Source organism: Dromiciops gliroides, chromosome 4 (assembly GCF_019393635.1).
Source record: "Dromiciops gliroides isolate mDroGli1 chromosome 4, mDroGli1.pri, whole genome shotgun sequence".
Taxonomy (NCBI): Eukaryota; Metazoa; Chordata; class Mammalia; order Microbiotheria; family Microbiotheriidae; genus Dromiciops; species Dromiciops gliroides.
The window spans coordinates 3830040-3855261 of record NC_057864.1 but is presented as its reverse complement, the minus strand read 5'-3'; the positions used below and the strand labels follow the sequence as shown (position 1 = coordinate 3855261).

General features: G+C 42.4%; 1 protein-coding gene across 1 annotated transcript in view; it reads left to right on the top strand.

Moving 5' to 3' along the window:
• Positions 1-25222, top strand: part of LOC122726597 (serine/threonine-protein kinase TNNI3K-like) — a 329911-nt gene that overhangs the window by 220228 nt on the left and 84461 nt on the right. Inside the window, 3 exon segments of the mRNA XM_043964423.1 lie at positions 742-794; positions 1094-1146; positions 4522-4654. Of these exon segments, the coding sequence (XP_043820358.1) occupies positions 742-794; positions 1094-1146; positions 4522-4654 (239 nt within the window).

Below are 25222 nucleotides of genomic sequence, written 5' to 3'. Positions count from 1 at the left end.
TGTTGTCCCTTGATGATGTTTATGAAATCAGGGCATGAATGACTAAATAAATGGAGGTGGGAAGAACACATAATTATGTGTCACCCTATGTGCCAAGCATCAGCCCTTTACAAATATTATCCAACTTTATCCTCACAATAACCTTGAAATGTAGGTGCTATTATTTTCTCCTTTTATACAGATGAGGGAACTGAGGCATACAGTGGTTAAGTGACTTCCCCAGGGTCACACAGCTAACTGGAGAGGCTGAATTTGAACTGTCCATTCCTAATACTCTCTCCATTTTGTTGCCCAGCTGCCCACTTGAAGGTACTATTAAGCTAAGGATAGCAATAGTTACTCCCAGTCCAGTAAGTCCATTCCATGCTTGTCAACAATCCTCTCTACTATTTATTTTACTAATACATATCCTTCCAGTATCTTTCTGGTGATCTTTGCAGTGGGGGAACCCCATTTTCCCTGTGGCAGCCCATGGCACTTTGGAATAACTCATTATTAGGAAGAGTTTTTAGTTTGCTGACATCAGGGCCCCATTGCTTTTTGCCAATTCCACCATCACTGTTGTGTTTGCTCCTTGGGCCAGAGACAGACTAATCAAATCCCTCTTCCATAAACAGCCAACAGTCATGACCACCAGGACATAACACTTGCAGGCTTATGACATGCTTTCCTCATGACGATAGTCCACTGAGGACGAGTAGGGGAAATGTGGCTTGATTAAAAGTCTGTCTTCTCTTCTAGCCACAACATTCTCCTCTATGAAGATGGCCACGCTGTCGTAGCAGACTTTGGAGGTAAGCCTTTTCTACCCAGCCCCCAAACATCAGGCTCCTTCTGATGCCACTTGATGAATGAAAAAGTAGCTGAGTCTGTGACAGCTGTCTTTGTCTCAAGTCACACAAATGATACAGAAACTGGATTTTGATCGTATATCTTTTCCTTCTTTGATATCATCAGTCAGAGGGGAGGGAGGAGTGAAAATGTAAATGCCACTGCATGGCTCCCTGTGGTTTGGGATTGTTAGAAACAATCCCTGGTGTGGGTGGTGAGGCTTTGCTTTGACATGAATTTGCTTCCTTTCCCCCTCACTCAGAATCAAGATTCCTGCAGTCTCTGGATGAGGACAACATGACAAAACAACCTGGGGTTTGTAGTCTGCTGCTGTTTCTAGTCTCTGTAATTAGTACCCAATTAAAATGTGTAAACCCAGCCTGGAAGGGAGACATGAGATGAGAGGAGATGAGGGTGGCGTTTTCTAAAGATGTCATTTCCCAGGAGCAGTGAATGTTCAGTGTTTTGTTTTAGCTTCCAACAATCAGGTTGGGGGGGGGGTGGAGAGGCGGGGGTGGGGGGTGGGGGGGTGGAAGAGCTCCATATGTGGACAAGGAGCCAGAATTGGAGTCAGGGGGAAATGGTTCAAATCTTGGCTCAGAAACTCCCAACCATGGGACCTTGACATCCCTTGGCCTGTCTGTGAAGCAGAGGTGGAGCCAGATGCCTTTTCTGCTTAATTCAAGTTCTTTGTCTTTCAAGGTTCCAAGGTTTCATTTTGTAATTACAGTGGCTCACAATGACCAAGCACTTTAGGGGCATTATTTCATTTAAGCCTGTGATACCCCTGGGGACAAATACTCTTACTGGTACCATCTTAGAGATGAGTAAGCAAGCTTGGCAAAGCTATGTTCCCTGACCATAATCAGAGCATCTGAAATAGGGTTTGAATCCCTCCAGCAATAACCAGGCATTTAAGGGCCTACTATGTTCCAGGCACTGTGCTACACACTATAAGCCCAAATGTGAAGGAGCCCCTAACCCCAACAAACTGACATTCCAATAGATTTTTCTTGAATCAGATCTCAGCTCTCCATCTACTTTTCCTTGAAAAAAAAACTTACAAAAATACAATTCAAGTCATATTGTGCATAAGATATAGATGCATTTGTTCCTCAGCCTCTTGAAGGAAGGTATGACTAGACAATCTACTTTCCTTGTTAGTTCTCTCAACTTTTATTTGGTTATTAAAATCAAAACTTTCAATGCGTTAACATTTGTACAGTGTTCAGCATCTACTGAGGTCCCCTAAAACATTATTCATTCATTCACTGAAACATCATTCATTGTTCAGCACAAGGAAGCACAGAGGTGTGGGCCAGGAGGCAGGAAGGGGCCAGGGTCCTCAGGGAGTTCACCGTCTGAGAGGGGTGATACAACTCTTTATGCAATGGATGCTACGATGTGTCCCTGGTAGAAAATGAGCTCCCTGTGGGACCATTCCCTTTTGCCCTGCCTCCCCTGGATCAGAACAGTGCCTGGCATTGGACTGGGCTTTACAAGGACCCAGCCTGGGTGCCAATTTCACTGCCTCTCCCTCTTCTTACCCCCACTCCAGCTGCTGATGCCCTCCCTCTCTGCCCCCTCTCCATTGATCTTCCACAGTTACATACCCACTGTCTCCCGCTTCAGACTGGGTAGGGACCAGATTTTTGCCCTTTTTGTATCCCCACAAGGTGCACACGAATAAGGAGGTCCTTAGTAAATGTACTTAGTAATTCCCTTAGAAAGGGATAGCCAGTCAGTCAATGAACAAGACTAGCTTCATAGAGCTAGAGCTGGAAGGAAACTCTGAGGTTTTAAGTCCAAGCTCCTTATCTTACAGGTGAGGAAACTGAGACCCAAACAGGCTAAGTGGCTCACCTAAACAGAGTCATGCCATAGAGCTAGCAAGCATCTGAGTCAGGATTTGAACCCAAGTCTTACTCCACCCCCTCCTCATGTATCATGGACAGAGGCTCTTTGCCTGGCTACTTGTCCTCTGGACGGTCTCCAGTTTTCTAGTGGTCCTCCAGAACTGTCACACCCAACACACCACAGGGAGGAAGACAGAAATCTTCTCTCTCTCTCTCATAATCCTGACTCCCTTGAGGTAGTCCAGCTGCAGTAGCTTCTGTGAACACCACAGCAAATGACTGACATGCTGGGCTTATAGTCCACATAACCCCCATAGCTTTTATCAAACCACTGGTTTGTTCACCAGCCTGTGGTGATAAAGCCAATATTTGGAACCTAAGTTCCTATTAAATTCCATCCAATGAGACATCTCCTGCTCCAGGCAGTCATCCCGTGGACTAGCTGGGTTACCTCTGCAGATCTATTGAGGATGCTGGCTTTGCCTTTGTTCCAGCCTGCCCAAGATAAAGATGTGCCCCAGTATGGGGCCAGACACAGACTGATCCCTGGGGTACTCCACTGGAGACCTCTTCTCAAATGCACATAATTAGAATGCGAATACCAAACATCAAAACAACCAAATTAGAATGGCAAGGGCAGGCTCCAATCTTACTGTACCAGTGAGAAATAATGAGTCCTGCCTTCAGTATGAGCATGCATACAACTCTGAGTCCTACCTTCAGTATGAGCATGCATGCAACTCTGAAGACTGGCTTAAATAGTGTTCTGCCTTGGAGAAGTGTGTTCACCACTCTGCTTTCCCCTCACTAAAACAAAAATAAGCTGTGTCTGTGCCTACCTATGAGATATGGTGTATCAAGGCACAAGGCTGTGTCCATGGAGCGTTTGTTCTTTTTTAATAAGAATCCACATTTTCATAGCACTTAAGAGGCAGCCTGGCACAATGGATAAAGAGCCCAGCCTGAAGTCAGGAAGAGCAAGGTTCAAGACCTGCCTTTGACAGGTCAAGTCAACAGTCATTTATCAAGCACCTGCTATGTGCCAGGCACTGAGCTAAGTGCTGGAGATCTAAAGAAAGGTAGGAGAAACCAAATCAAACCAAACAATCCACGCTCTCAAAGTGGTCATAGTCTAATGGAAGAGACAATATGCAAAGCACTACATCCAAACAAGATCTGGACAGAATAAACTAGAGGTAGCGTCAGACACCACTATTAAAGGGGATGGGGAAGGGCCTCTGGCAAAAGCCAGAGATGAGCTGGAGAAGCTCATTGGCAGGAGATGAGGAAGGGGAGAATCCAGTTGGCTGTGGAGGGTTGGAAAAGGCAGCAAAGCATTGCACTCCATGGTCCCCTCCCTCTTCCCAGGGCACTGACAACCCCTTCCCTTACCTCAGTTAGACACCCAGACCTAGAAGAGTTAGATTAAGTCTCTGTTGCTCCCAGGGAGTCGTGTAGTCATGCAGAGTCATGCTCTGGATGATTCAAGGAGCTTGTAAAGCTCCATGGGGTGAGAAGAGGGAGGACACAAAGAGAGGCTAACTGCCCCCCCCATCACCAATGGCAAGCCTGAGGTCATCATTACTGTCCGTCCATACAGAGCAGGACTTTCTTAGTGATGATCAATGTCATGAGGCTTAGAGTGGGGGAGATGCCTGTGAGAACAATGCCTTGGAAAAAGAGGAAGATCAGGAACAATCTCATTATTTCACACAGTCAGATTATAGGCAGTTAAAACAAATGGAAAACAACTGGGGTGGGGGGCAGAAGCCCATGCCCCCAGCAGAGGGCCTGAGTCTTTGGGAGGGCATCACCATGTGTCTTTGCTGTGCAGAATCTCCGCTGGATGGCCCCTGAGGTCTTCACCCAGTGCACACGGTACACCATCAAAGCAGACGTGTTCAGCTACGCCCTGTGTCTGTGGGAGCTACTCACTGGGGAAATCCCATTTGCTCACCTCAAGCCAGGTAAGATGCACTGTGGTCACAGGTCCTCTGCCCTCAAGTTCACCTTACTTTCAGGCTTTCCCTTGCCCCCCTACAACAGTCTAATCTCAAAGGGATGGGAAGATGGAAGGTAAGCAAAGTTAGTTTGACTTCTCTCCCTAGGGGAGCTGAAGGAAGTGTCCATGGGAGATTTCAGTCCCAAGGCTCTATTGTAAATCTACATCTCCAGTGGATAGCACTGGGATTGGTGCAACAGTGAGAGCCCTGGTCTTGGGGTCACAGGGTGGGGGTTCAGATCGCAGCTTAGTCACTTACTGTAGGTGTGACCTGGGGCAAGCTGTTGGACACCAGTGTCCTCTGACGCTGGAGGAGGTGAAACTAGCTGCCCCCCAGCTGTAAGTCTATTATTTAATGCTCTTATCGCCAGACCTCAGCCCAACCTTTGTAGTCAGTCTAGGCAACTAGAGCTGATGAATGCATTGAGAGAATGAGGGCTACGGGTTTGGACAAAGACTGTCACATTTATTATTTGGAAAAAGATGTGTTTGTAGTTGCTGTTTTGTACTTGACCGGAGCCAGGGGAGGCATAAAATACCAAATGCTTCTCAGGGTCTCTTAGCTGCTGCCCACTGCTCCAGGAAGTGTCACAAGAAACAAGTAGAGTTGTTCTGATTATCCTCAAAGGGAAATGATTCAAGGGGACCACTGGGTCACAGGGAAAGAGCTGAAGGAATCCTGAGAGGCCAACTCAACCAACCTCCTTCATTTTCCTTTGTCTGAAGTCCTACAGCCAATCAGTGACAGGGCCGGTGCTTGGACCCACGTCATCTTGCACTGACTGGAGAAGCCAGTTAGGTTGTTGAGTGGGTAGAGCACCAAGCTTGGGTCCGGAAGTCCTGAATTCAAACCCTGCTGCGGCCACTTCTTAGCTGTGTGCCCCTAGTAAATCACTTAAACTTTCTGGGCATCAGTCTCCTCAATGGTACCCTAAGAGCACCTACCTCATTCACAAGATGTTGTGAGAATTCAGTGAGAGGACTTGCTGAAAGCCCTTGGCAAATCCCAGAGTTCTAGCCGCATTCTTTCCACCAATGCTTCTGCTGCAACGTGCACCATCTTAGCCCCTAAATGGGGTCCAGTGCTGGTTCTCAGTCCAGACCTTGATGATAAAGTCCTTTCTTTCCTGGTTTCCAAGTTGAAGTTCCCTGCCCTGCTGCCCCAATCATCCTTTCTGATATCAGCCTGTGCCTGCTTCCCAATACTCCTCAACCTGAGCTTAGCCCTTTCAAAGAGAGGGATGACCTAGGCCAGATGCATAGGACCCCCTCCCTGCCCTCTGTTCTGTGGGGAGGTGGCTCTTCTCCCTCCGGGGACTGTGAATGATCATTGTAATTGCTATCATACACACGGAGCTTTAAGATACTTCCTGTGTGTTACCTTCATTTGTCTGCAGAACAACCTTGAAAGATAGGCGGCTGTTGTTACTGTGTGCCCATTATACAGATGAGGAAGTCCAAGTGTGGGTTAAGACACTTCACCAGGATCACACCTGTGTCTGATCTGATGCTGGACTTGCACTCAGGGCCTCCCGACTCTCAGACCTATGCTCTGACCACTGCACCTCTCAGTGGCCACTTTCTCAACTCCCACCTTGTATTGGAAGGATGTTTCATGATTCTAAACATGGAAAAACAACACATAATCTATTTGGCCGCATGAACCTTCTGGAAATCTGGGGGAACTGCTGGTTGAGGAACATTTTATCAAATGACTTTGTGCAGCTTTGCATGAAAATTATTACATGCCTGAATTCCAGATGTTTGACTTGACATCATTAAATTGTTTATCTGGAAAGATGGCGCCTTAGTTAAATGAGCGAGAGACTTTGATTCAGGAGGCTCTTCACCATTTGGAATGAGCTTGCCCCTTTCTCAGAACATAAGCCTTCGGCCAGAGCTGCTCACGCTCTCGCTTTGTTTCTCCAGCCTTTAGCTCAGCTCCCAGCATACAACGAGTACTTAATAATTGTCGATTGATTGGTCACAGGCTTAGAGCAGGAAGAGGCCTTAGGTCTGCTAGTCCAACCCTTCCATTTAATGGAAGAGACAGTTTCAAAATGTTGCAGTGACCAGCCCAAGATCATAATTGTTAGTGCTAGACCTGGGATTGAACCCAGGTCTCCCCAACTCCAAGTCAAACATTTGATCCACATGGCTGTGCTGTCTCTGTCTCTCAGACTATTGTTTAGACTAGACTTGAGATCTCAATGATTATAAGGAACTCCTATTGACCACTCCCCTTCCCCACCCTTGATCCCCACCACCCAGGCAAGTTTCCAAACACCTTCAACTTAGTCTTAGAGACTTGCCTGGGACAGTGACAGTTGAAGTGACTTGTCCAAGGGGAATAATTTATTAAAAAATATCAGCAATTATTGGTAAAAGCATGATAGCTTCTGAGTAATTAAGAGAAAGAAAAGAACTCCTCAGAATCCATTTTGAGCAAGAGATAAAATTGTAATGGTCTTTCAAATGACTCCTTACCTGTCTAAAATTTACTACCCCCCCTCCATGAAATGGGTATATAAAACCTCTTTAGACAATTCTCCAAAGGCTCTAGTGTGGAAAGAACATCATAGTCCACAGACTAGGATTTGAAACTTGCTTCTCCTTTTATCCTGTGTGACTCTGGGTTTTTGTTTGTTTGTTTTGTTTTGTTGTCATTGTTTTTATTTATTGAAAGTTTTGAGTTCCAAATTCTATTCCTCTCTCATTCCCTCCCTCCCTACCCTCCCCCCTCACTGAGGTGGTAAGCAATCAGATAGAGGCTATACATGTGCAATTATGTAAAACATTACCATATTAGTAATTTTACATAAAAAGACTCAAGTAAAAAAAAGGAGCACAAAATAGCTTGCTTCAATCTGTGTTCAGTCAATATCAGTTCTTTCTCTGGAGGTGGATAGTATGCTTCATCATTAATCCTTTGGGATTGTCTTGGATCATTGTATTGCTGAGAATCGTTAAGTCATTCACAAATGCTCAGAGAGTTATAATGTCACTGTGCACAATGTTCTCCTGGTTCTGCTCACTTCACTATACATCCAGTTCATATGAGTATTTCCAGGTTTTTCCGAAATCATTCTGCTTGTCATTTCTTATAGCACAATAATATTCCATTACAATTATATACCATAGCTTGTTCAATCATTCCCCAAATGATTGACATTCCTTTGATTTCCAATTCTTAGCCACCACAAAGAGTTGCTATAAATATTTTTGTACATTTTTTCCTTTTCTCTTTTTCAGTTACTGTTGTTAACTGTTTCCCTCCATTCTATTCTTTTCTCCATGATATTTACTCTATTTTTCTATCTTTTTCATCCTATCCCTCCTCAAAAGGGATTTGTTTCTGACTGCCCCCTCCCCCAATCTGCCCTCCCGACTTTTAACCTTTCCTCTTTATCCCCTTCCCCTCCTACTTTCCACCAGGGTTAGATAGAGTGTGTATGTTATTCCCTCCCTGAGCCAACTCTGATGAGATTAAGGTCTTTGAGCCAATTCTGGTGAGTATAAGGCTCATTCACTGCCCATCTCAGATAGATTACTCCACCCAATTGGGATTGTATGTTAATCTCTCCTTGAGCCAATTCTGATGAGATTAAGGTCTTTTAGCCTATTTTGATGATTTTAAGGTTCATTTACTGCCCTTCTCTTCCCCTACCTCTCCCCCCCACTCCACAAGCCCTTACTTGTTTCTTTCATGTGGGATTTCACTCCATTCTACCTCTCCCCTTCCCCTTTCCCCAATGTATTCCTCTCACCCCTCAATTTTACCCTTAAAATGTCATCATGGGGCAGCTAGGTAACACAGTGTACAATGTACCCACTCTGGACACAGGAGGACATGAGCCCAAATCTGGACTCAGACAAAAGACACTCACCCACTGCACAAACCCAGGCATGTCACCCAAATCCAACCACACTGTGGTGTATAAAATTTTAAGTGTTGTCACCTTACTTCTGTCCCAAGTTTAGGGAAAATTAACTGGGGTTCCTAATATAGTTGTTACTTATAAATTAGAAGCTTTAGCACCAGTTTTGGGGCATTAAGCATTTATTAAAGTATATTAAATATTAGTAAAGAGAGAGCACGTCTCTAAAAGTTAAGAAAAGGCCTATCTAGCCTAGAGGAAAAATAGAGCTCAGACTGGCCTGCTTCTTCCTCCAAGTCCTCTGCCACCGAAAGCACCACCGACAGAGTCTAATTGAGAGTAACTGCATGTGGAAGCTTTTTCTGGGTTCAGAGGAGAGGCAGTCCTTACACACTGATTCAACCTAATTGGCTAGCATCAACCAAATCCATTGGTTTATTGGGTGGTCCCCTGTTGAGGTCAGAGTTCACAACCTCTGAGAACATGCCCTCTTGAAGGCCAGGCAGGTGTGGTTTTAATTGAATTAACTTTAAGTGACTTAATCAACAAAGTCAGTCAATCCAATCAATCTTAATCCCATCAATCCCCTGAAGGGGGAGCCTTTGGGCATTCCCAAAACCCTATTATTTTCTCTCAACCACACAAAAAAGATAAACAAAAAATAAATCCTTTACACATATCATCCCTTCATATTCAATTCACACCTGTGCCCTCTGTCTACATTTATTTCAGTCATTTGCCCTAATACTGAGAAAGTTCTTATGAATTAGACATACCATCTTCCCATGTAGGAATGTAAACAGTTTACACTTTCAACATCCTTGTTAATTTCTTTTTCCTGTTTACCTTTTTATGCTTCTCTAGGGTCTTGTATTTTAAAGTCAAATTTTCTATTCAGTTCAGGTCTTTTCATCACAAATACCTGAAAGTCCTCTTTTTCATTGAAGCACCATTTTTTCCTCTGAAAGATTATATGCAGTTTTGCTTGATAGGTGATTCTTTGTTGTAATCCCAATTCCTTTTCCCTCTGGAATATCATATTCCATGACCTCTGAGCCTTTAATGAAGAAGCTGCTAGATCTTGTGCTTTCCTGACTGTGGCTCCACAGTACTTGAATTCTTCCTTTTTGGCAGATTGAAATATTTTCTCCTTGACTTGGGAGCTCTGGAATTTGTCTATAGTATTCCTGGGAGTTTTCCTTTTGGGATCTCTTTCAAGAGGTGATCTGTGGAATCTTTCAATTTCTATTTCACCTTCTTCTTCTAGAATATCTGGGCAATTTTCCCTGACAATTTCCTGGAAGATGATGTCTAAATTCTTTCCTTAATCATGGTTTTCAGGAAGTCCAATAATTTCCATATTATTTCTCTGGATCTATTTTCTAGGACAACTGTTTTTCCAAGGACATATTTCACATTGCCCTCTATTTTTTATTCATTTAGATTTGTTTTATTGTGTCTTGATTTCTCATAATGTCATTAGCTTCTATTTGCTCAATCTCAATTTTTAAGCAGTGATTTTCTTCAGAGAGCTTTTGTACCTCCTTTTCCATTTGGCCAGTTTAGTTTTTTTTTCTCATAAAGTAGTTTTATTTAATATTTCAAACAAACTGAATCAGAGAGAAATTGACGAAAAATTAAACCCACCCACCCACTCTTAGAAAAAAACCTGTCTGCCCTTCCCTACCCCAGTTGGTGTCAGCAGCTCAAGACCCTGGTAGCCCCCTTCAGGCCCTGGAGGCTCCTGTCTCAGAGCAAGGTTAGGGAGTGAGGCAGGACTGGAGAACCAAGGCCTGCCCAGGGTCAAGGATCTCTAAGGGTGAATCTGCCTCCTTCTAGTGGTCTGAGGTCAGTTTAGTTTTTCAAGCTGTTGACTTTTTTCTCATGATTGTCCTGCATCATTCTCATTTCTCTTTCCATTTTTTCCTCCCCCTCTCTTACTTTATCTTCAAAGTCCTTTTTGAACACCTCTCTGGCCTGAGACCAATTCATATTCTTCTTGGAACCTTTGGATGTATGATCCCTGACATTGCTATCCTCTTCTGAGGGTACACCTCAATCTTCCTTGTCACTAAAGAAACTTTCTATGATCCTCACTTTTCTCTGTCTGTTCATTTTGCCTGTCTTTTACTTGATTTTTAACTCTTTAAAGTGGAGCACTATTTCCAGGCTGCACTGCCCCAAACTTCAGGGGATCTGAGGTGATATGATTTAAGGAGGGGCAGGTTCTTCACTCACCTGGCCTGTTCCCTGGTCCGTACATAACCCCAGGCCAACTTGCTAATTAACCAGACAGCAAAAATTTTTGTGCCGTAGTTCTTAGCTCCAACAAGCCTGTGCCCCTCCCCAAGCTGGGCCACCACCACTCAAGCCTACTTCCTGGTTCCCAGCAGGGGTGAAAAACCCAAGTTCTGCCTTAGCAGCAGCAGAGACCCCTATAATCTCCCCTCTGCTCAGGGCTCGGCCCTCTCACCAGACTGTGAGCTTAGTTCCAGATGACACAGGTGCTGCAGCTGATTCAGAGGCTCTAGGGGTCTCCTTCTCTGGTGAGGTCTGCCTGGGACTGGATCTGTGTCGGGGTGACTGTGGGGTTGGGCTCCTTTCCTACCCTGGCACAGTAGCACCCTCCTGCTGACCTTCCAAGTTGGCTTTTGCTGGAAAATGATCTCCGTATGTTCTTTTGTGGGTTTTGCTGCTCCATGAAGTGTCCTGTGCCACTATTGGGAGGTTTTTTGGAGAGACCGTTTCATGAGTCCTGAGAGCTAACTGCCTGTTTTCCTGTGTGACTTTGAATGAGTTGCCTCATTCCATATTTCTTAAGTGAGGTCTTGGAATGAATTAGATGATATCTAAGATCCTGAAGCTAGCTCTAAATGCTAACATCTTCTCAGGACTTGAAATGTGGCCACATCAAAGGAGTCTTGATGGAATTGTCCTAAACTTCCACTACTGTTTATATATACATCAGTATGTAAAATTATGCTAAGATTTGAGAAAGGGAATGTGAGGGAGGTGCTGGCCAACCACAGTGCAGAATCTTAGAAGAATGGAGGGGGTCCTCATCCTGATGATGCTTTCATGACTATCACACACGAAGGAGTGTAAAAGGAGCAGGTGGTGGTACCTCCATCCCTACTTCTGATAAATCCAGTAGTGAGAGAGGAGATAAGCTTTATAACAGTTAAGTCATTCTTCCATCAATCTCTATATGGTCCTCTCAGATATTATAGATACAGATACTCTGTTGATACATCATGGAATGGTGCTGGTTTCCAAAAACTCTGGCTAGCAGAGGAGAATGCACCAAGCATCACTGACTATGAAGAAGAATGTACTTGGATTAATTATGTTATTTTCTCTTTCAAAAGAATCACTGTATACACAAACACAATTAGAGAAACAGTCTGGCAATTTTATCTTAGTCAGAACTGACAAACACATGCAAAACGGCTCACTTTCTCCAGTGTTCCAATTTTTAAAATGGATGCCTAGATTTAATTTTATATATAACCCATAACAGATCTAACAGTGGTTTATTTTTGGAATGCAGAATCCAAGACCAATTCATCTGTAAGTAGGGTGTAACTAATTAACTTCATCATTGAGAGCTACATTGTCATGCTCTTGACAATGATCAAATTTGATTTTGCCAGTTGGGGAGATGAAAGAGGAGACAGTCTGCCTGCCGTTAAATAGTTTGCAACAATTCAGGAACTTCCCTTTGTTTTTGTACACAAAGAGAATTACTCCACCTTCAAAGAACAAAGGTTTCAGGACAAAACAATGAAATGCTCCCAAACAACTCTCCCCACAGTGTTCAGTCATTTTTCAGCGTGTCCAACTTTTCTTGACCCCATTTAAGTTATTTTTTTTTAAACAAAGATACTGTCTTGTCATTTCCATCTCCAGTTCATTGTACAGATGAGGTAACCAAGGCAAACAGGGTTAAATTACTTGTCCAGGGTCACACAGCTAATAAGTGTGAGGCCAGATTTGAACTCAAATAGATGAGTCTTCCTAACTGTAGAGCCTGCACTCTATCTACTGTGCCACCTAGCTGCTATCCCCTACCCCTCATAACATTCTTTCAATAAATTTCTGATTATATTTTCTTTAGTTCTAGATTTTTCTGGTGATTAAAGATTTTCTAAGACCAGAATCATAGAATCTTCAACCTGGAAGAAACCAATGAGATCAACGTTTCTTTTTTTAAAAAATTATAGTATTTTTTCCAATTACACATAGAGACAATTTTCAGCATTTACTTTTTGAAAGATTTTGAGTTCTACATTTTTCCCTCCTTCCATTCCCTCCCCTCTCCCCAAGATGGCAAGTAATCCGATATAGGTTATACATATACAATCACGTAAAACATTTCCACATTCATCATGTTGTAAAAGAAGAAAGAGAACAAAAAGAACAAGAAAAACAAAATGAAAATAGTATGCTTTGATCTGCATTTAGACTCCATAGTTCTTTCTCTGGGGTTCAATAGCATTTTCCATCATGAGTCTTTCAGAATTTTCTTGGAGCATTGTATGGCTGAGAAGAGTGGATCATCACACAATGTGGTTGTTTATGTGTATAATGTTCTCCTGGTTCTGCTCCTCTCACTCAGCATCAGTTCATGTAAGTCCTTCCAGGTTTCTCTGAAATCTACCTGCTCATCATTTCATACAGCACAGTAGTATTCCATTACATTTATATACCACAACTTGTTCAGCCATTCTCCAATTGATGGGTATCCCCTCAGTTTGAGATCAACTTTTCTTTAAAAAGAATCTGGGGGGCAGTTAGGTGGCACAGTGGATAAAGTACCAGCCCTGGATTCAGGAGGACCTGAGTTCAAATTCAGTCTCCAACACTTGACACTTCCTAGCTGTGTGACCCCGGGCAAGTCACTTAACCCCAATTACCTCACCAAAAAAAAAAAGAGTCTGGTCATTAAAAGAACTTTGCTGACAGTAACGAGAAGAGTCAATGCTGAAGGAGTCATGGAAAGGTAGGCACACTGATTCAGTGTTTGTGGAGCCATGAATTGTCCTCATCACTATGGAGAACAATTAAATATTTCATCAAGGAAGTTAAAAAATGCCCTTGCCCTTTGACCTAGAGATTCCAAAGCTAGGCATATATCCAAAGGAGGTCAATGACTGAAAGAAAAACCCATAGACAGGAAAATAATCATAGCAGTGTCATTTTTCATAGCAAAGAACTAGAAACAAAGTAGAGTTGCACATAAGAAAGTGCTTCTAAATCAAGAATCATGGAAAGACATGAAGTGATGGAGAGAAAGGAAAGTAATACACAAAATGACTATGTGTCTAGACAACATAAATGAAAAGAATGATGCCTTGAGGCCCCATGGAACCTCCCACTGAGTTTTGGGGAACACATGAAATAGAGAGGCGCATTGGGCGGGCATGGATGGGATGACAGCAATACCATGGGAAGGACATCGCATTCTGACTGGATTTTTAAAGAGCGAGGCTATCCCCATTTGTACGGCTCCCCCGCTCTCCATTTGGTCTTTGCATCCCAGGCAACGAGCACAGGGCCTGGCACATAGTAGGTCCTATGGAAAGTCTTCTTCAGTCCCCTTCCTTTCCTGTCCCTTGCTGACCCCCATGTCGCACCAGATCCATTGAAGCACAGCTATCATTATGTGTTTAACTGAGTTTCCAGCAGGTCGTGATTCCAGTCAGTGGATAATTGAATCCAGAGCTAGAAAAGGTGCTCAGAGATCATCGAATCAAAGACTTCTTAGACCTTAGATGGGTGTCACATAACTGACTCTGGGGGCCACAGAGATTCTGGCAACAGTAAGAAGTTATACGGATCCATTTTACATACCTACATCCCCGGGGTTGCCTAAACATTCCTCAGACAAACAGGGGATTGCGAGTGGAAGAAGTTTAAGAAGTCCTGATCTAATCCACCTCCCTCATCTAACAGAAGGGGAAATTGAAGCTCAATCAATCAATCAACACTGATTAAGCACCTACTGTGTACTCTTAAGTGTACCAGCCACTGTACTAAGCACTGGGAATACAAAAAGAGGCAAAAGTTAGCCCCTGCTCTGAGGGAGCTTACAATCTAGATGAGTTAAGTAACTTGCCCCAAATCACATAGCTGGCAAAATGAGAGTATGTTTTGAATCTGGTCTTTTTTTTTTTTTTTAGTGAGGCAATTGGGGTTAAGTGACTTGCCCAGGGTCACACAGCTAGTAAGTGTTAAGTGTCTGAGGCCGGATTTGAACTCAGGTCCTCCTGACTCCAGGGCCAGTGCTCTATCCACTGGGCCACCTAGCTGCCCCTGGTCTTTTTTTTTTAAACTGGGCAATGAGAGTTAAATGACTTGCCCAGGGTCACACAGCTGGTAAGTGTTGTCAAGTTGTCTGAGGCTGGATTTGAATTCAGGTCCTCCTGAATCCAGGGCCAGAGCTCTATCCATGCACCTGATCTTCTAAAACCATATTCAGTCCTTTTCCCACTATGAGACAACTGAGGCCTATGGTGATTGAGTTATCCAATATCAGCAACATTATGTGTTGGGTGTGTTTGTATTCTTCTATGCTAGAGCAAGAACACATACATAAATGCTTCCCCCCAATTCTCCCCCAAAGTCTCAGGGACAGATCCTCCACCTCATTCTATGGGCAAAGTAGACCAAGTCTTCGCACAGTTTCTACACGGTTTCTTGGTCCATCAAGGGCACATCCAAATACAGCACAGGTGTCAGATGAATCTTTGTCCCAACCAACACTGTTCTGGGTCCCAAGGGTCACTTCTGAAGGTTGTGGCTTGCTCCTCAGTTCATTAATGCTGGACTGACTGTAAAACCAGCTGTTGTAACACCAGCAGACCAACATCCTTGGAACCCCAGGGTCCACTTTCCTGACACCTTTGTGCTATCTGAGCCCTTCCCCTCAATAGGCAAGAAGAAGCTTGAGACAAAGGTCCATAGGATTTTTCTCAAGGATATGTGTTGACCTTGGAGGGCACTGGGCCCAACGCCTTTCCTCAGACATTGCATTTCTCATGGGGGTCCAGAAAACAGTCCCACCAAGAAAGGGCAGCCAAAGATTCTCTCATAGAAATACTGGGAACAAAAGCTTCTCTAAACCTGAAAGAACTAAAGAAATGGCAGCAATTGTTCTCAGCCCAGGCTGTCCTCTTTCTGCTAAGCCACACTCTATGAGCTTCAATGCTGAGACCCGAAAAAGCCTTGGGCAGGGCTTGGCCTGATAGACTATGGACAATGCCCAACTCTGACTGTGTCTTAAACCTAATCACATTTCTTGGTAATTTAAAATTAAATGGGAAATGCATTAACCTACTGCCCTAGTCCATTGAAGCAGCTTTTTGGGGGGGAACTTGGAGTTTTCTACAGAGGAAGCAAACTAGCAACAATGCCAACAGCCATAGGCCCTTGGTTATCCAGTGTTTTAACCCACACAAGGCAAAGCACTGAAATGTAGACCATTGGGGTAGTGTGGAGGTGGGCCCAGAGGAGGAAGGGTAAGGCAAGGATACAGTAGGATCATGGTTGCCTCGGATAAAATGATGCAACCAGGAGATTCACAGACCTAGGCCCAGAGTGACTATTTTCAAGCTCAATGGGAGAAGGGAATTTCATGAAGAACACCTGGATTGTGACCCCATCTGGGTTTTTTTTATTTCCTTCCCCAGCTCATTTTATAGATGAGGAAAAACAGGGTTAAGTGACTTGATCAGGGTTAAACACCTAGTGTCTGAGACCAAATTTGAACTCAGGTCCTCCTGACTGCATGGCCGGCACTATCCACTATACCACCTCATGGTTAGATTAATATTTACAAAAATATAAAATGCTCAGATTGAAATAACAAGAAATAGAGAATGTCAATAACCCTATTTCAGAAAAAGAAATTGAATAAGCCAAAGATTAACTGCCAGAAGGAAAAATTAAAACAGAAATAAAATACAAACTACAAAATAAGGACCAGGATTTGCGAGCAAGTGTTCAAAGAACACTTAACGCCATCATTAAGCAAACTTGGAAAAAGTAGAAGGGATCCTACGTAATTCCTGTAGGGTACACAGATGGTCTTGATTCTTCAACCAGGTAGATGCAAACCAGAGAAAGTAAATAGTCTAATGTCTCCAGTAAAGAGACACGGAGTTTACAAGGATGGACCCTAAACAGTCCCCAGTGCCTGAAGTGGTGCCGGCCAGAGTCCCCGGGGCTGTGTCCAGGAGGCACAGATGCTATGGCTGCAGGTAGCAGACACAGTAGACGGAGCATCTGACCTGGGATCAGGGGCCTGAGCTGGGATGGGGCCCCTGGCAAAGTTACTGGGGCTCAGATCGCTTCATTTCTCTGTGTGAGGATTCCATGAGATAACGTGCAGAGCCTTCACAGCCTTAAAGGGATATTATGTCAATGCTGCCTTGGCTAAGGTGCTTATCATTGGGACACACAGAATCATTTGACAGAGAAGATTCCAGATGCAGGTGGAGGACAAGAGAAGACATGAGGAAGCAGAGAATCTCTGGAGAGCAGCAGCCTCACACATCACCCACAGGGTATCTCTCACCAAGCTCTGCCTTCAGAAGGTATCTCACGTGTGCACCCTCCCCTCCTCCAGCATTGCCACCAAGGGTGCAAGGCCCTCACTTCTTCATGCCTAGGCCATTATATCTATGTGTGGGTGTATATATGTATACATGCATATACATATAGGTGTGTATGTGTGTATACACACACACACACATATATATATATACACACACATAGACATAGTATAGACATATATGCATATAGAGATGTTATAGATATTATACATTATACAGATATAGTTATTATATATTAATCCCATCATATATTATATTACATTACATTATATTATATTTAATGCCTAGGCATGAAGAAGCAAGGGCCTATAAATTTATGTGTGTATATATAGCATATATACATACATACACACACACACACACACACACACACATATATATATATATATACATATATGTCTATATAATCATGTTTGTCTACAGACACTAGAGGTGGTCCCAGAAGAAATGTGCCAAGATCAGGGAGGCCTGCGAAAGGCTAACCGTAGCAGGCAGGACTCTGGCTAGGGGTCAGGGGAGTCCAGGAAGTCAGGATGCCTCTGCCTTCCAAGGGGAATCCCAGGCATGGGGGACAGACAGAGAAAACATCCGGAGCCCAAAGATCAGTGTCCCCCCCAGGAACAGCCATGGGGCCCAGGTCCCTGGAAGGTGAGAGACCAATAAAAAGACTGGAGAGCTGACAAGCGCCATGGTTCTCATGGTGCTTCTCCCGTTAGACTGGAAGCTCTTTGAGGGCAGGGACAGTCTGTGCCTTTCTTTGTATCCCCAGTATTTCATGGACCCTGGATTCAGGAGGACATGAGTTCAAATCCGGCCTCAGACACTTAACATGTACTAGCTGTGTGACCCTGGGCAAGTCACTTAACCCCAATTATCTCACCAAAAAAAAGAGAGAAAAGCTAGGCTCTAGGAGACCTGCCTGGAAACATCTCTGATTAGGTAGCTGCAAGGACCAAGGCCCAAAACAGCAGATTTCTGGTAAATAATTACAGAACAAAAAATGATAAGACCATTTTAAAAGAGGTCAAGGGATAACACAGGAGACAGAAAATACTGTAGACTCAGCCAGGAGATGGGGCTTGATTCTAGTACTATGGCCAGCTCCAAGACCCAAGACAAAGCTCTGATCTATGGGAAGAAGGTGAGACCTGCCCCAGGTTTCCTTCTGCCTAGAAACTACATTGTGGAAGGTAGAACCAAAACCCAGCCATCCCATCCAGGACTCAGAGTAATAGCTTATTGACTACAGTAGGGCTAGGATCTACCTCGAGCAAAATGTCATCCCACTCCTTGAATATGGTGGAAGACACAGCCACCCCAGCCAAAAGCATGAGATAGGGTAGAACTAAGAACTGGTGCAACACCCTACATCAAGAAAGAAAGCTGAAATCATGAGAAAAAAGAAAACAACTCTGGTATAGAAAGAATACTATGGACTCAGAGAGCTTCAGGAAAAAAATCCAAAGAAATATAATGATTCTGAAATATTTACATGTAGATCTTCACACATACACAAAGAATGAATTGGCAATGAAGACCCCTAGATTGAATGAAAGGATTAAGGAAGAACTTAAATGAGAAATTAATACATAACAGTTATAATAATGAACATAAATGCAATGGTCTTACCCCTGAAAAGGAGCCCACTGATAAATTATATTGGAAAGGAGAATACGACAATGTGTTCTTTAAAAGAAACATAAATGAAATGTTAAAATTGACATTGAGTTGAAATCAGGGATTGAAGTAGAAACAGTTATGCCTCAGATAAATCCACCAACTCCCCCCAAAAGAAACAGGGTTAGCCATCATAATCTTTCTTTAAATAAATTTTTGAGGTTTCTTTGAATTATGACATGAATGATAAATTGCAAATATGGTCACATCAAAAGATGCATTGCAAGAGTTTTGATGGTAAAGCCAAATACATTTTTAGGGTAGATTTCCAAAAGTATCTAAAAACAATACAACTATTTAAAAACATAGGCAACTTACTTCTGGAAATGCAAAACATAATCATAGGTCGTTTTCAATATAAAATTGAAATTTGTTTGTTTTACTTTCTTCAAACAATTAAGACAAAGAACGATCTCCTCCTTTTATTTAGAGCATACTAGAAACTCTTATAGAGCCTATCTCAAGCTTAAGAAAAAAAACTGTCTCATAACCAGAGCAAAAAATCACAATTTAGCAGGGTGCTCAGCCTGCTTTGAAGCTGATAAAAAATGAAGCCTAAAATTATTAAAGCATTGTAACCTCCATAATAAGGGAGCTCTGAAAACCCAATGATTTGCAAGGGCATTTGGGAAAAGAGACCACATACACAAATGATTCTTCAGCCCAATAAAAACTGCAGCGAAGCACCATTGAAAGACAACATTTTCGAGCCTTTAGAAATGCTGATCTCAGTCAGTCCACTCTCATTTTAAGTGCCTACTACATGCCAGGTGCTGTGGATACAGAGAAAGCAAACAAATCCCTGCTCTCAAGTAGCTCACAGTTTAATGGGAGAGACAGCATGAAAATGGATGACAAGATATATACAGAATAAATTGGAGCTAATCTTCAAGGGAAGGCACAACAACCTTTACAGTGGATAGAGTGCCTAACCTGGAGTCAAGGGTTCAAATGCAGCAGCAGACACTCACTAGCTGTGTGACCTTGGTCAAGTCACTGAACCCCATTTGCTTCAGTTTCATCATCTGTAAAATGATCTGGAGAAGGAGATGGCAAACAATTCCAGTATTTTGTTTTTGTTTTTTTGTGAGGCAATTGGGGTTAAGTGACTTGCCTAAGGTCACACAGCTAGTAAGTGTTAAGTGTCTGAGAACAGATTTGAACTCAGGTGTACCTGACTTCAGGGCTGGTGCTCTATCCACTGCACCACCTAGCTGCCCCTAATTCCAGTATTTTTGCCAAGAAAACCCCAGATGGGGTCACAAAGAGTCGGACATGACGGAAATGACTCAACAACAACAACAACAAAACAGTCTATCCCTGTTTTCACCATGTACAAAGTTGATTTGGGGGACCAAGTGCAAGGATTTTGATATATCCCTATTGGATGTTCATCTTTTTGCGATTCTGCATGATATTCTATTCTGTCAAGATCCTTTTGGAATCTGTGTCATCCATTGTGTTAACTACACCTTCAAGCTTTTTGACATCTGCATATTTGATAAGCATATCACCTATGCCTTTTTTCTAAGTCATTGATAAAATGTTAAACAGCACAGGGACAATGAGAAATCACTGAGGCACTTCACTGGAGACCTCTTGCCACACTGGTATTAAATCATGAATAACTACTCTTTTACTCCAGTCATCCAATCAACTATGAATCCAGCCAAATATGTTATCTTCTCAACAAGGATCAAGAGGTATTTTGGAAAAAACTTTGCTAGGTAAACTATATACACAGTATTCCCCTCATATATTAGTTGAATAACCCAATCAGAAAAAAAATAAGGTTACTCTAGCATGATCAATTCTTTTATTATTTTTTTTGGAGGGAGCAATTGGGTTAAGTGACTTGCCCAGGGTCACACAGCTAGTAAGTGTTAAGTGTCTGAGTCCAGATTTGAACTCAGGTCCTCCTGAATCCAGGGCCAGTGCTCTATCCACTGTGCCACCTAGCTGCCCCAGCATGATCAATTCTTGATGAAGCTATGCTGGCTTTTCTAATCATCTCTGTTTACCTAGTTAGATGTTTGCTAACCATTACCTTAATGATCTGTTCTAAAATTCTAAGACACATAGGGAATAGGGTCAGATTTATAAGAAGAGAGGTATCCTACAGTGGAGAAATAAATGGTCAATGGCTATGCAGTTTGTTTTCCAAGGAAGAAACTCAAACCAACAATAAGCATATGAAAAATGTTCTATGTCATTAATCATTAAAGAAACATTTGAAAGGAGCACAGTAGAGAATGCTTCCATATCACACTCAGAAGTATCTTTCTTCCAAATCCAAGATTCTGTAATTCCATCATTCTAAGCACCCAATTTTTGTTAACTTGATGCTATTTCATTTATTCCAGTTCCCCTTTAGGCAACTTGCTTCTCTCCATACATTTACGAACATGGAACTCAACACTGATGTGAGTTGTATCACCTATTCTAAAGTTGATAACACTGCAGACGCCTGACTGGCAGACAGATGGGGGCTCTCTTTGCTGTCCCTATTAGACTAGGAAAGCCTTCTGACATTGATTCATGGCACCAGAACTTACTGATGAGGAAGCAACACCTGAAGGTGACAAATTGGAATTTCCGTTGCCCACTTTCTGGTGGGAGTGTTAATGAGCAGTGCCATTGCCAAGATCGGGGAAGAACAGGAGGCAGATGGAGAAGCCAAGGACTCATGCAATCCACTTTGAATAATGAATAATTAATTTTCATTCAATGGGAATGAAATCCTCCTACATTACTCCAAGAAGCAAATACCTTGACATAGTTCATACTAGAGCATATGTGAAATATCTACATGGTGGCATGATTGACACCTGAAAATGAGGTACAATCATAAAAGTGGATGAACTCATTGAAAACCTTTTATTTGGGTGTAAGTGCTCAAAATGTGCTTATAACCAAGTGTTTTCTGCATTCTGGTATGCAGCTAAATGGAAGTTCCAGGAAAATGGCCACATTTGAGCACTAGGGGGTTATTCCAGAAGTTGAGCACATCCAGATCACAGCTTTCCACTCCCATCCCTACACCATGCCCAGTTATTTCGTTATGAGGTAGTGAGGGAGAACATTAATGTTACATCTGGGCTTCTCAAATACACCCCTAGGAAGAAGGGACATAGTATCAGTACACTTTGTCAGATATACCATCTATACTAGATCTGAGTTATGGGGTCATCAGACATTTACCCATCAAGTTAATGAACCTCAACCTCAGGTAGATGCCAAGTATAGAGACAGTACACGTGTATGCTTGAATGGAAGTGGAGGAGGCATAAACACACCACAGTTACCTTCCTACTTCTGTCACTCTCTTGTCTCATGGGATTAGGGAGATAGCTAATTGACCATAATTTACAAAGCCCTACTATAAGCCACGTATTGAGGATTTTCATTGTTGAGTTGTATCTCTTTGTGACCACATTTGGGGTTTTCTTGGCAAAGATACTAGAGTGGTTTGCCATTTTTTTCCTCTAGATCATTTTACAGATGAGGAAACTGAGGCAAGCAGGGTTAAGTGATTTTGTGCAGGATCACACAGCTAATGAATGTCTGAAGATGGATTTGAACTCAGTTCCTCCTGACTGCAGGACTGGAACTCTATCCACTGCACCACCTAGCTGTTCCAGGTGCTAAGGATGCAAAACCAAAATGAAACAGCATCTGCCTTCAAAGAACTTACTTCCTGTGAAAAGGAATGGTCCTTTGATAAGAGTTACAATTTTTGCTTTTCTTTGAATATTCTAGCTAAAGACTACATCCATTGTACATTAAATTTTAATTCTTCAGTAAATCTATGATCTCATCAATGTGGTTGATGAGACTCCTCATGGTACAAAACCTAGCCCCTCTACACTGACTTTTTACTCTGTGAGACTCTGCTATGTGACCTACAAATCCCCCATAAATATCTACCCAACATACTGAAGACCTTCCAGTCATCATCACAATAGCTAACATTTATGTAGCACCTACTATTTGCCAGGCACTGTGCTCAGCACTGTACAGCTATTACTGCATTTGATTCTTGCAATAATCCTGCAAGGAAGGTACTATTATTGCTCTTATTATATAGATGAGGAAACTGAGGCAGAGAGAGGTGCAGTAACTTGCCCAAGTTCACACAGGTGGTAAATGTCTGAGATCACATTTGAACTCAGGTCTTCCTGACTCTAGGCCCAATGCTCTGTGTACTATGGTGCCCTCTGGGGTCCTTACTAGCACTTTAGTTTTTCATCTTTTGTCCTTCCCTCTCACTAGTCAGCTAGATCCTTTTTGGAACATTTTTCCTGAATGGTATATTATTATTATTCCATTTTCCACTAATAAGTCATCATGCAGCCCACTGCTGATGACTCCTTGGCCAGGATTGTGATTCCTAAGAGGAGGTGGTGTTCCATGACTGCCAACTCCTTAGTCTCATCCAAAGAATATTGGTGATACAAATATCGTGTTTGTGTATATGTGTATGTGGGTGTTTGTAAGCAGCTCAGGTGCACTGAAAGTACTGGTAAGTTTTCCAAATACCTTCCCACCTTCTCTCCTCCTACTGCTCTTCAATTCTTTTTTTTTTCTTTTTGGTGAGGCAATTGGGGTTAAGTGATTTGCCCAAGGTCACACAACTATTAAGTGTCAAGTGTCTGAGGCTGGATTTGAACTCAGGTCTGGTGCTCTATCAACTGTGCCACCTAGCTACCCCTCTCCTCTTCAATTCTGGCCTAACCTATTTTCTATGTATATCAGTGGAACCTTCCATGGGTTCTTGTCCAAGTTGCCCAAGGTATATGCACTCAACCAGTCTCTCTTAAAAAGGTGTGGCATAACAATTGAGGTAAGAACTCACTATGTGACCAAAACTGCAGGGAAAACTGAACTTGTCCTTATGGACACTGTGATTGGACCAATCATTCACAAGTTCCTAATGGAACCACATCCAAAATTAAAAAAAAGATTACATCCTAACCAAAGGAGATGAGCAAAGAAAGACATTTTTCGTGACAATGGGGAGGGAAGAGTTTAGGAGCAGACTAGAGACCAGAATATATAGGATTTAATGTGACAACATTGGTGACATAAATCGGAAAAGCTTTTGCACAAACAAAATCAATGAAGTTTGAATAAAAAAGAAAGCAGTTAATTGGGAAAAAATCTTTGTAGCAAATTTGTTTTCAGATAAAGGTTTGATATTTGAAATGCAAGGCATCCTAGAAATTTTTAGTAACTTTAATAGCTATAAAATGTTTAAATAGCTTTAAGCTTCATTAGTTTAAAACTGCACTAGGCTTTATTTATATAGTCATACCCATGATACATGGAAAAACGAGCAATTCCCCAATAGACAAATGGCCAAAGGATCTGAAGAGGCAACTCTCAGAGGAAGAAATCCAATCTAGTAGTAGATATGTTGAAGAAACACAATTCCCAAATCACTAATAATTAGAGGAATGTAAATTGAAAGAACTTTGAGGTCCTACCTCATACTTGTCAGTTTGGCCAAAATGGCTAAAAAAGGAGTAGTTGTCAGAATGACTGCAGAAAATCAGGCATGATAAAACCCCATGGAGCTGGGAATTTGTCCATTCATTCCAGAACCTCATTCAGAATCTTACTCCCCCCACTAAGTCACCAAACTGTTCACACCCTTTGCATCAGTGATCCCTCAACTAGGCTTATTCACCAAAGATATAAAAGAAAAAAGAAAAGGAACCATGTATGCAAACATTTGAAGCAGAGAGCAGAGACAAAAGGGTTACTCATAAGTCAGAGAATGTTTCAATAAAATGGTATACTTATAACATAAGAAATGATGAAAGGAAATGTTTCAGTGACCTTCCTTTTCCATTTGGCTAAATCTGTTTTTTAGGGAGTTATTTTCCTCAGCAAATTTTTGTATTTTTTCATGGTTCTCTTGCATTACTTTTATTTCTTTCCCCAATTTTTCTTCTACTTTTCTAATTTGCTTTTTAAAGTCCTTTTTTACGTTCTTACAGGAATTCTTTTTGGGCCTGAGACCAATTTGCGTTTTTCTTTGAAGCTTCACATGCAGCCAGTTTGTTACTATTGTCCTCCTCTATGTTTATGACTTCATTTTCCCTATCACCATGGTAACTGTCAATAGTCAAGCTTTTTATTGTTGTTTTCTTTTTTTCTTCTCATTTTTGTGCTTTGATATTTGTATTCAAGTTGGGCTCTCTTCCTAAACTGTCCCAGGGTATATGCTTAGGCTTCAGGGCTTAGCGGCTTGCTTTTGCTGCACTGCTATAGTTAGCCAAGTCTTTCTGGTGGCTGGCCCTGGAGGAGTAATCTTGTTTCCACCTGCCCAAGGGTGAGTGTGTGGGGGAGGGTCCTGTT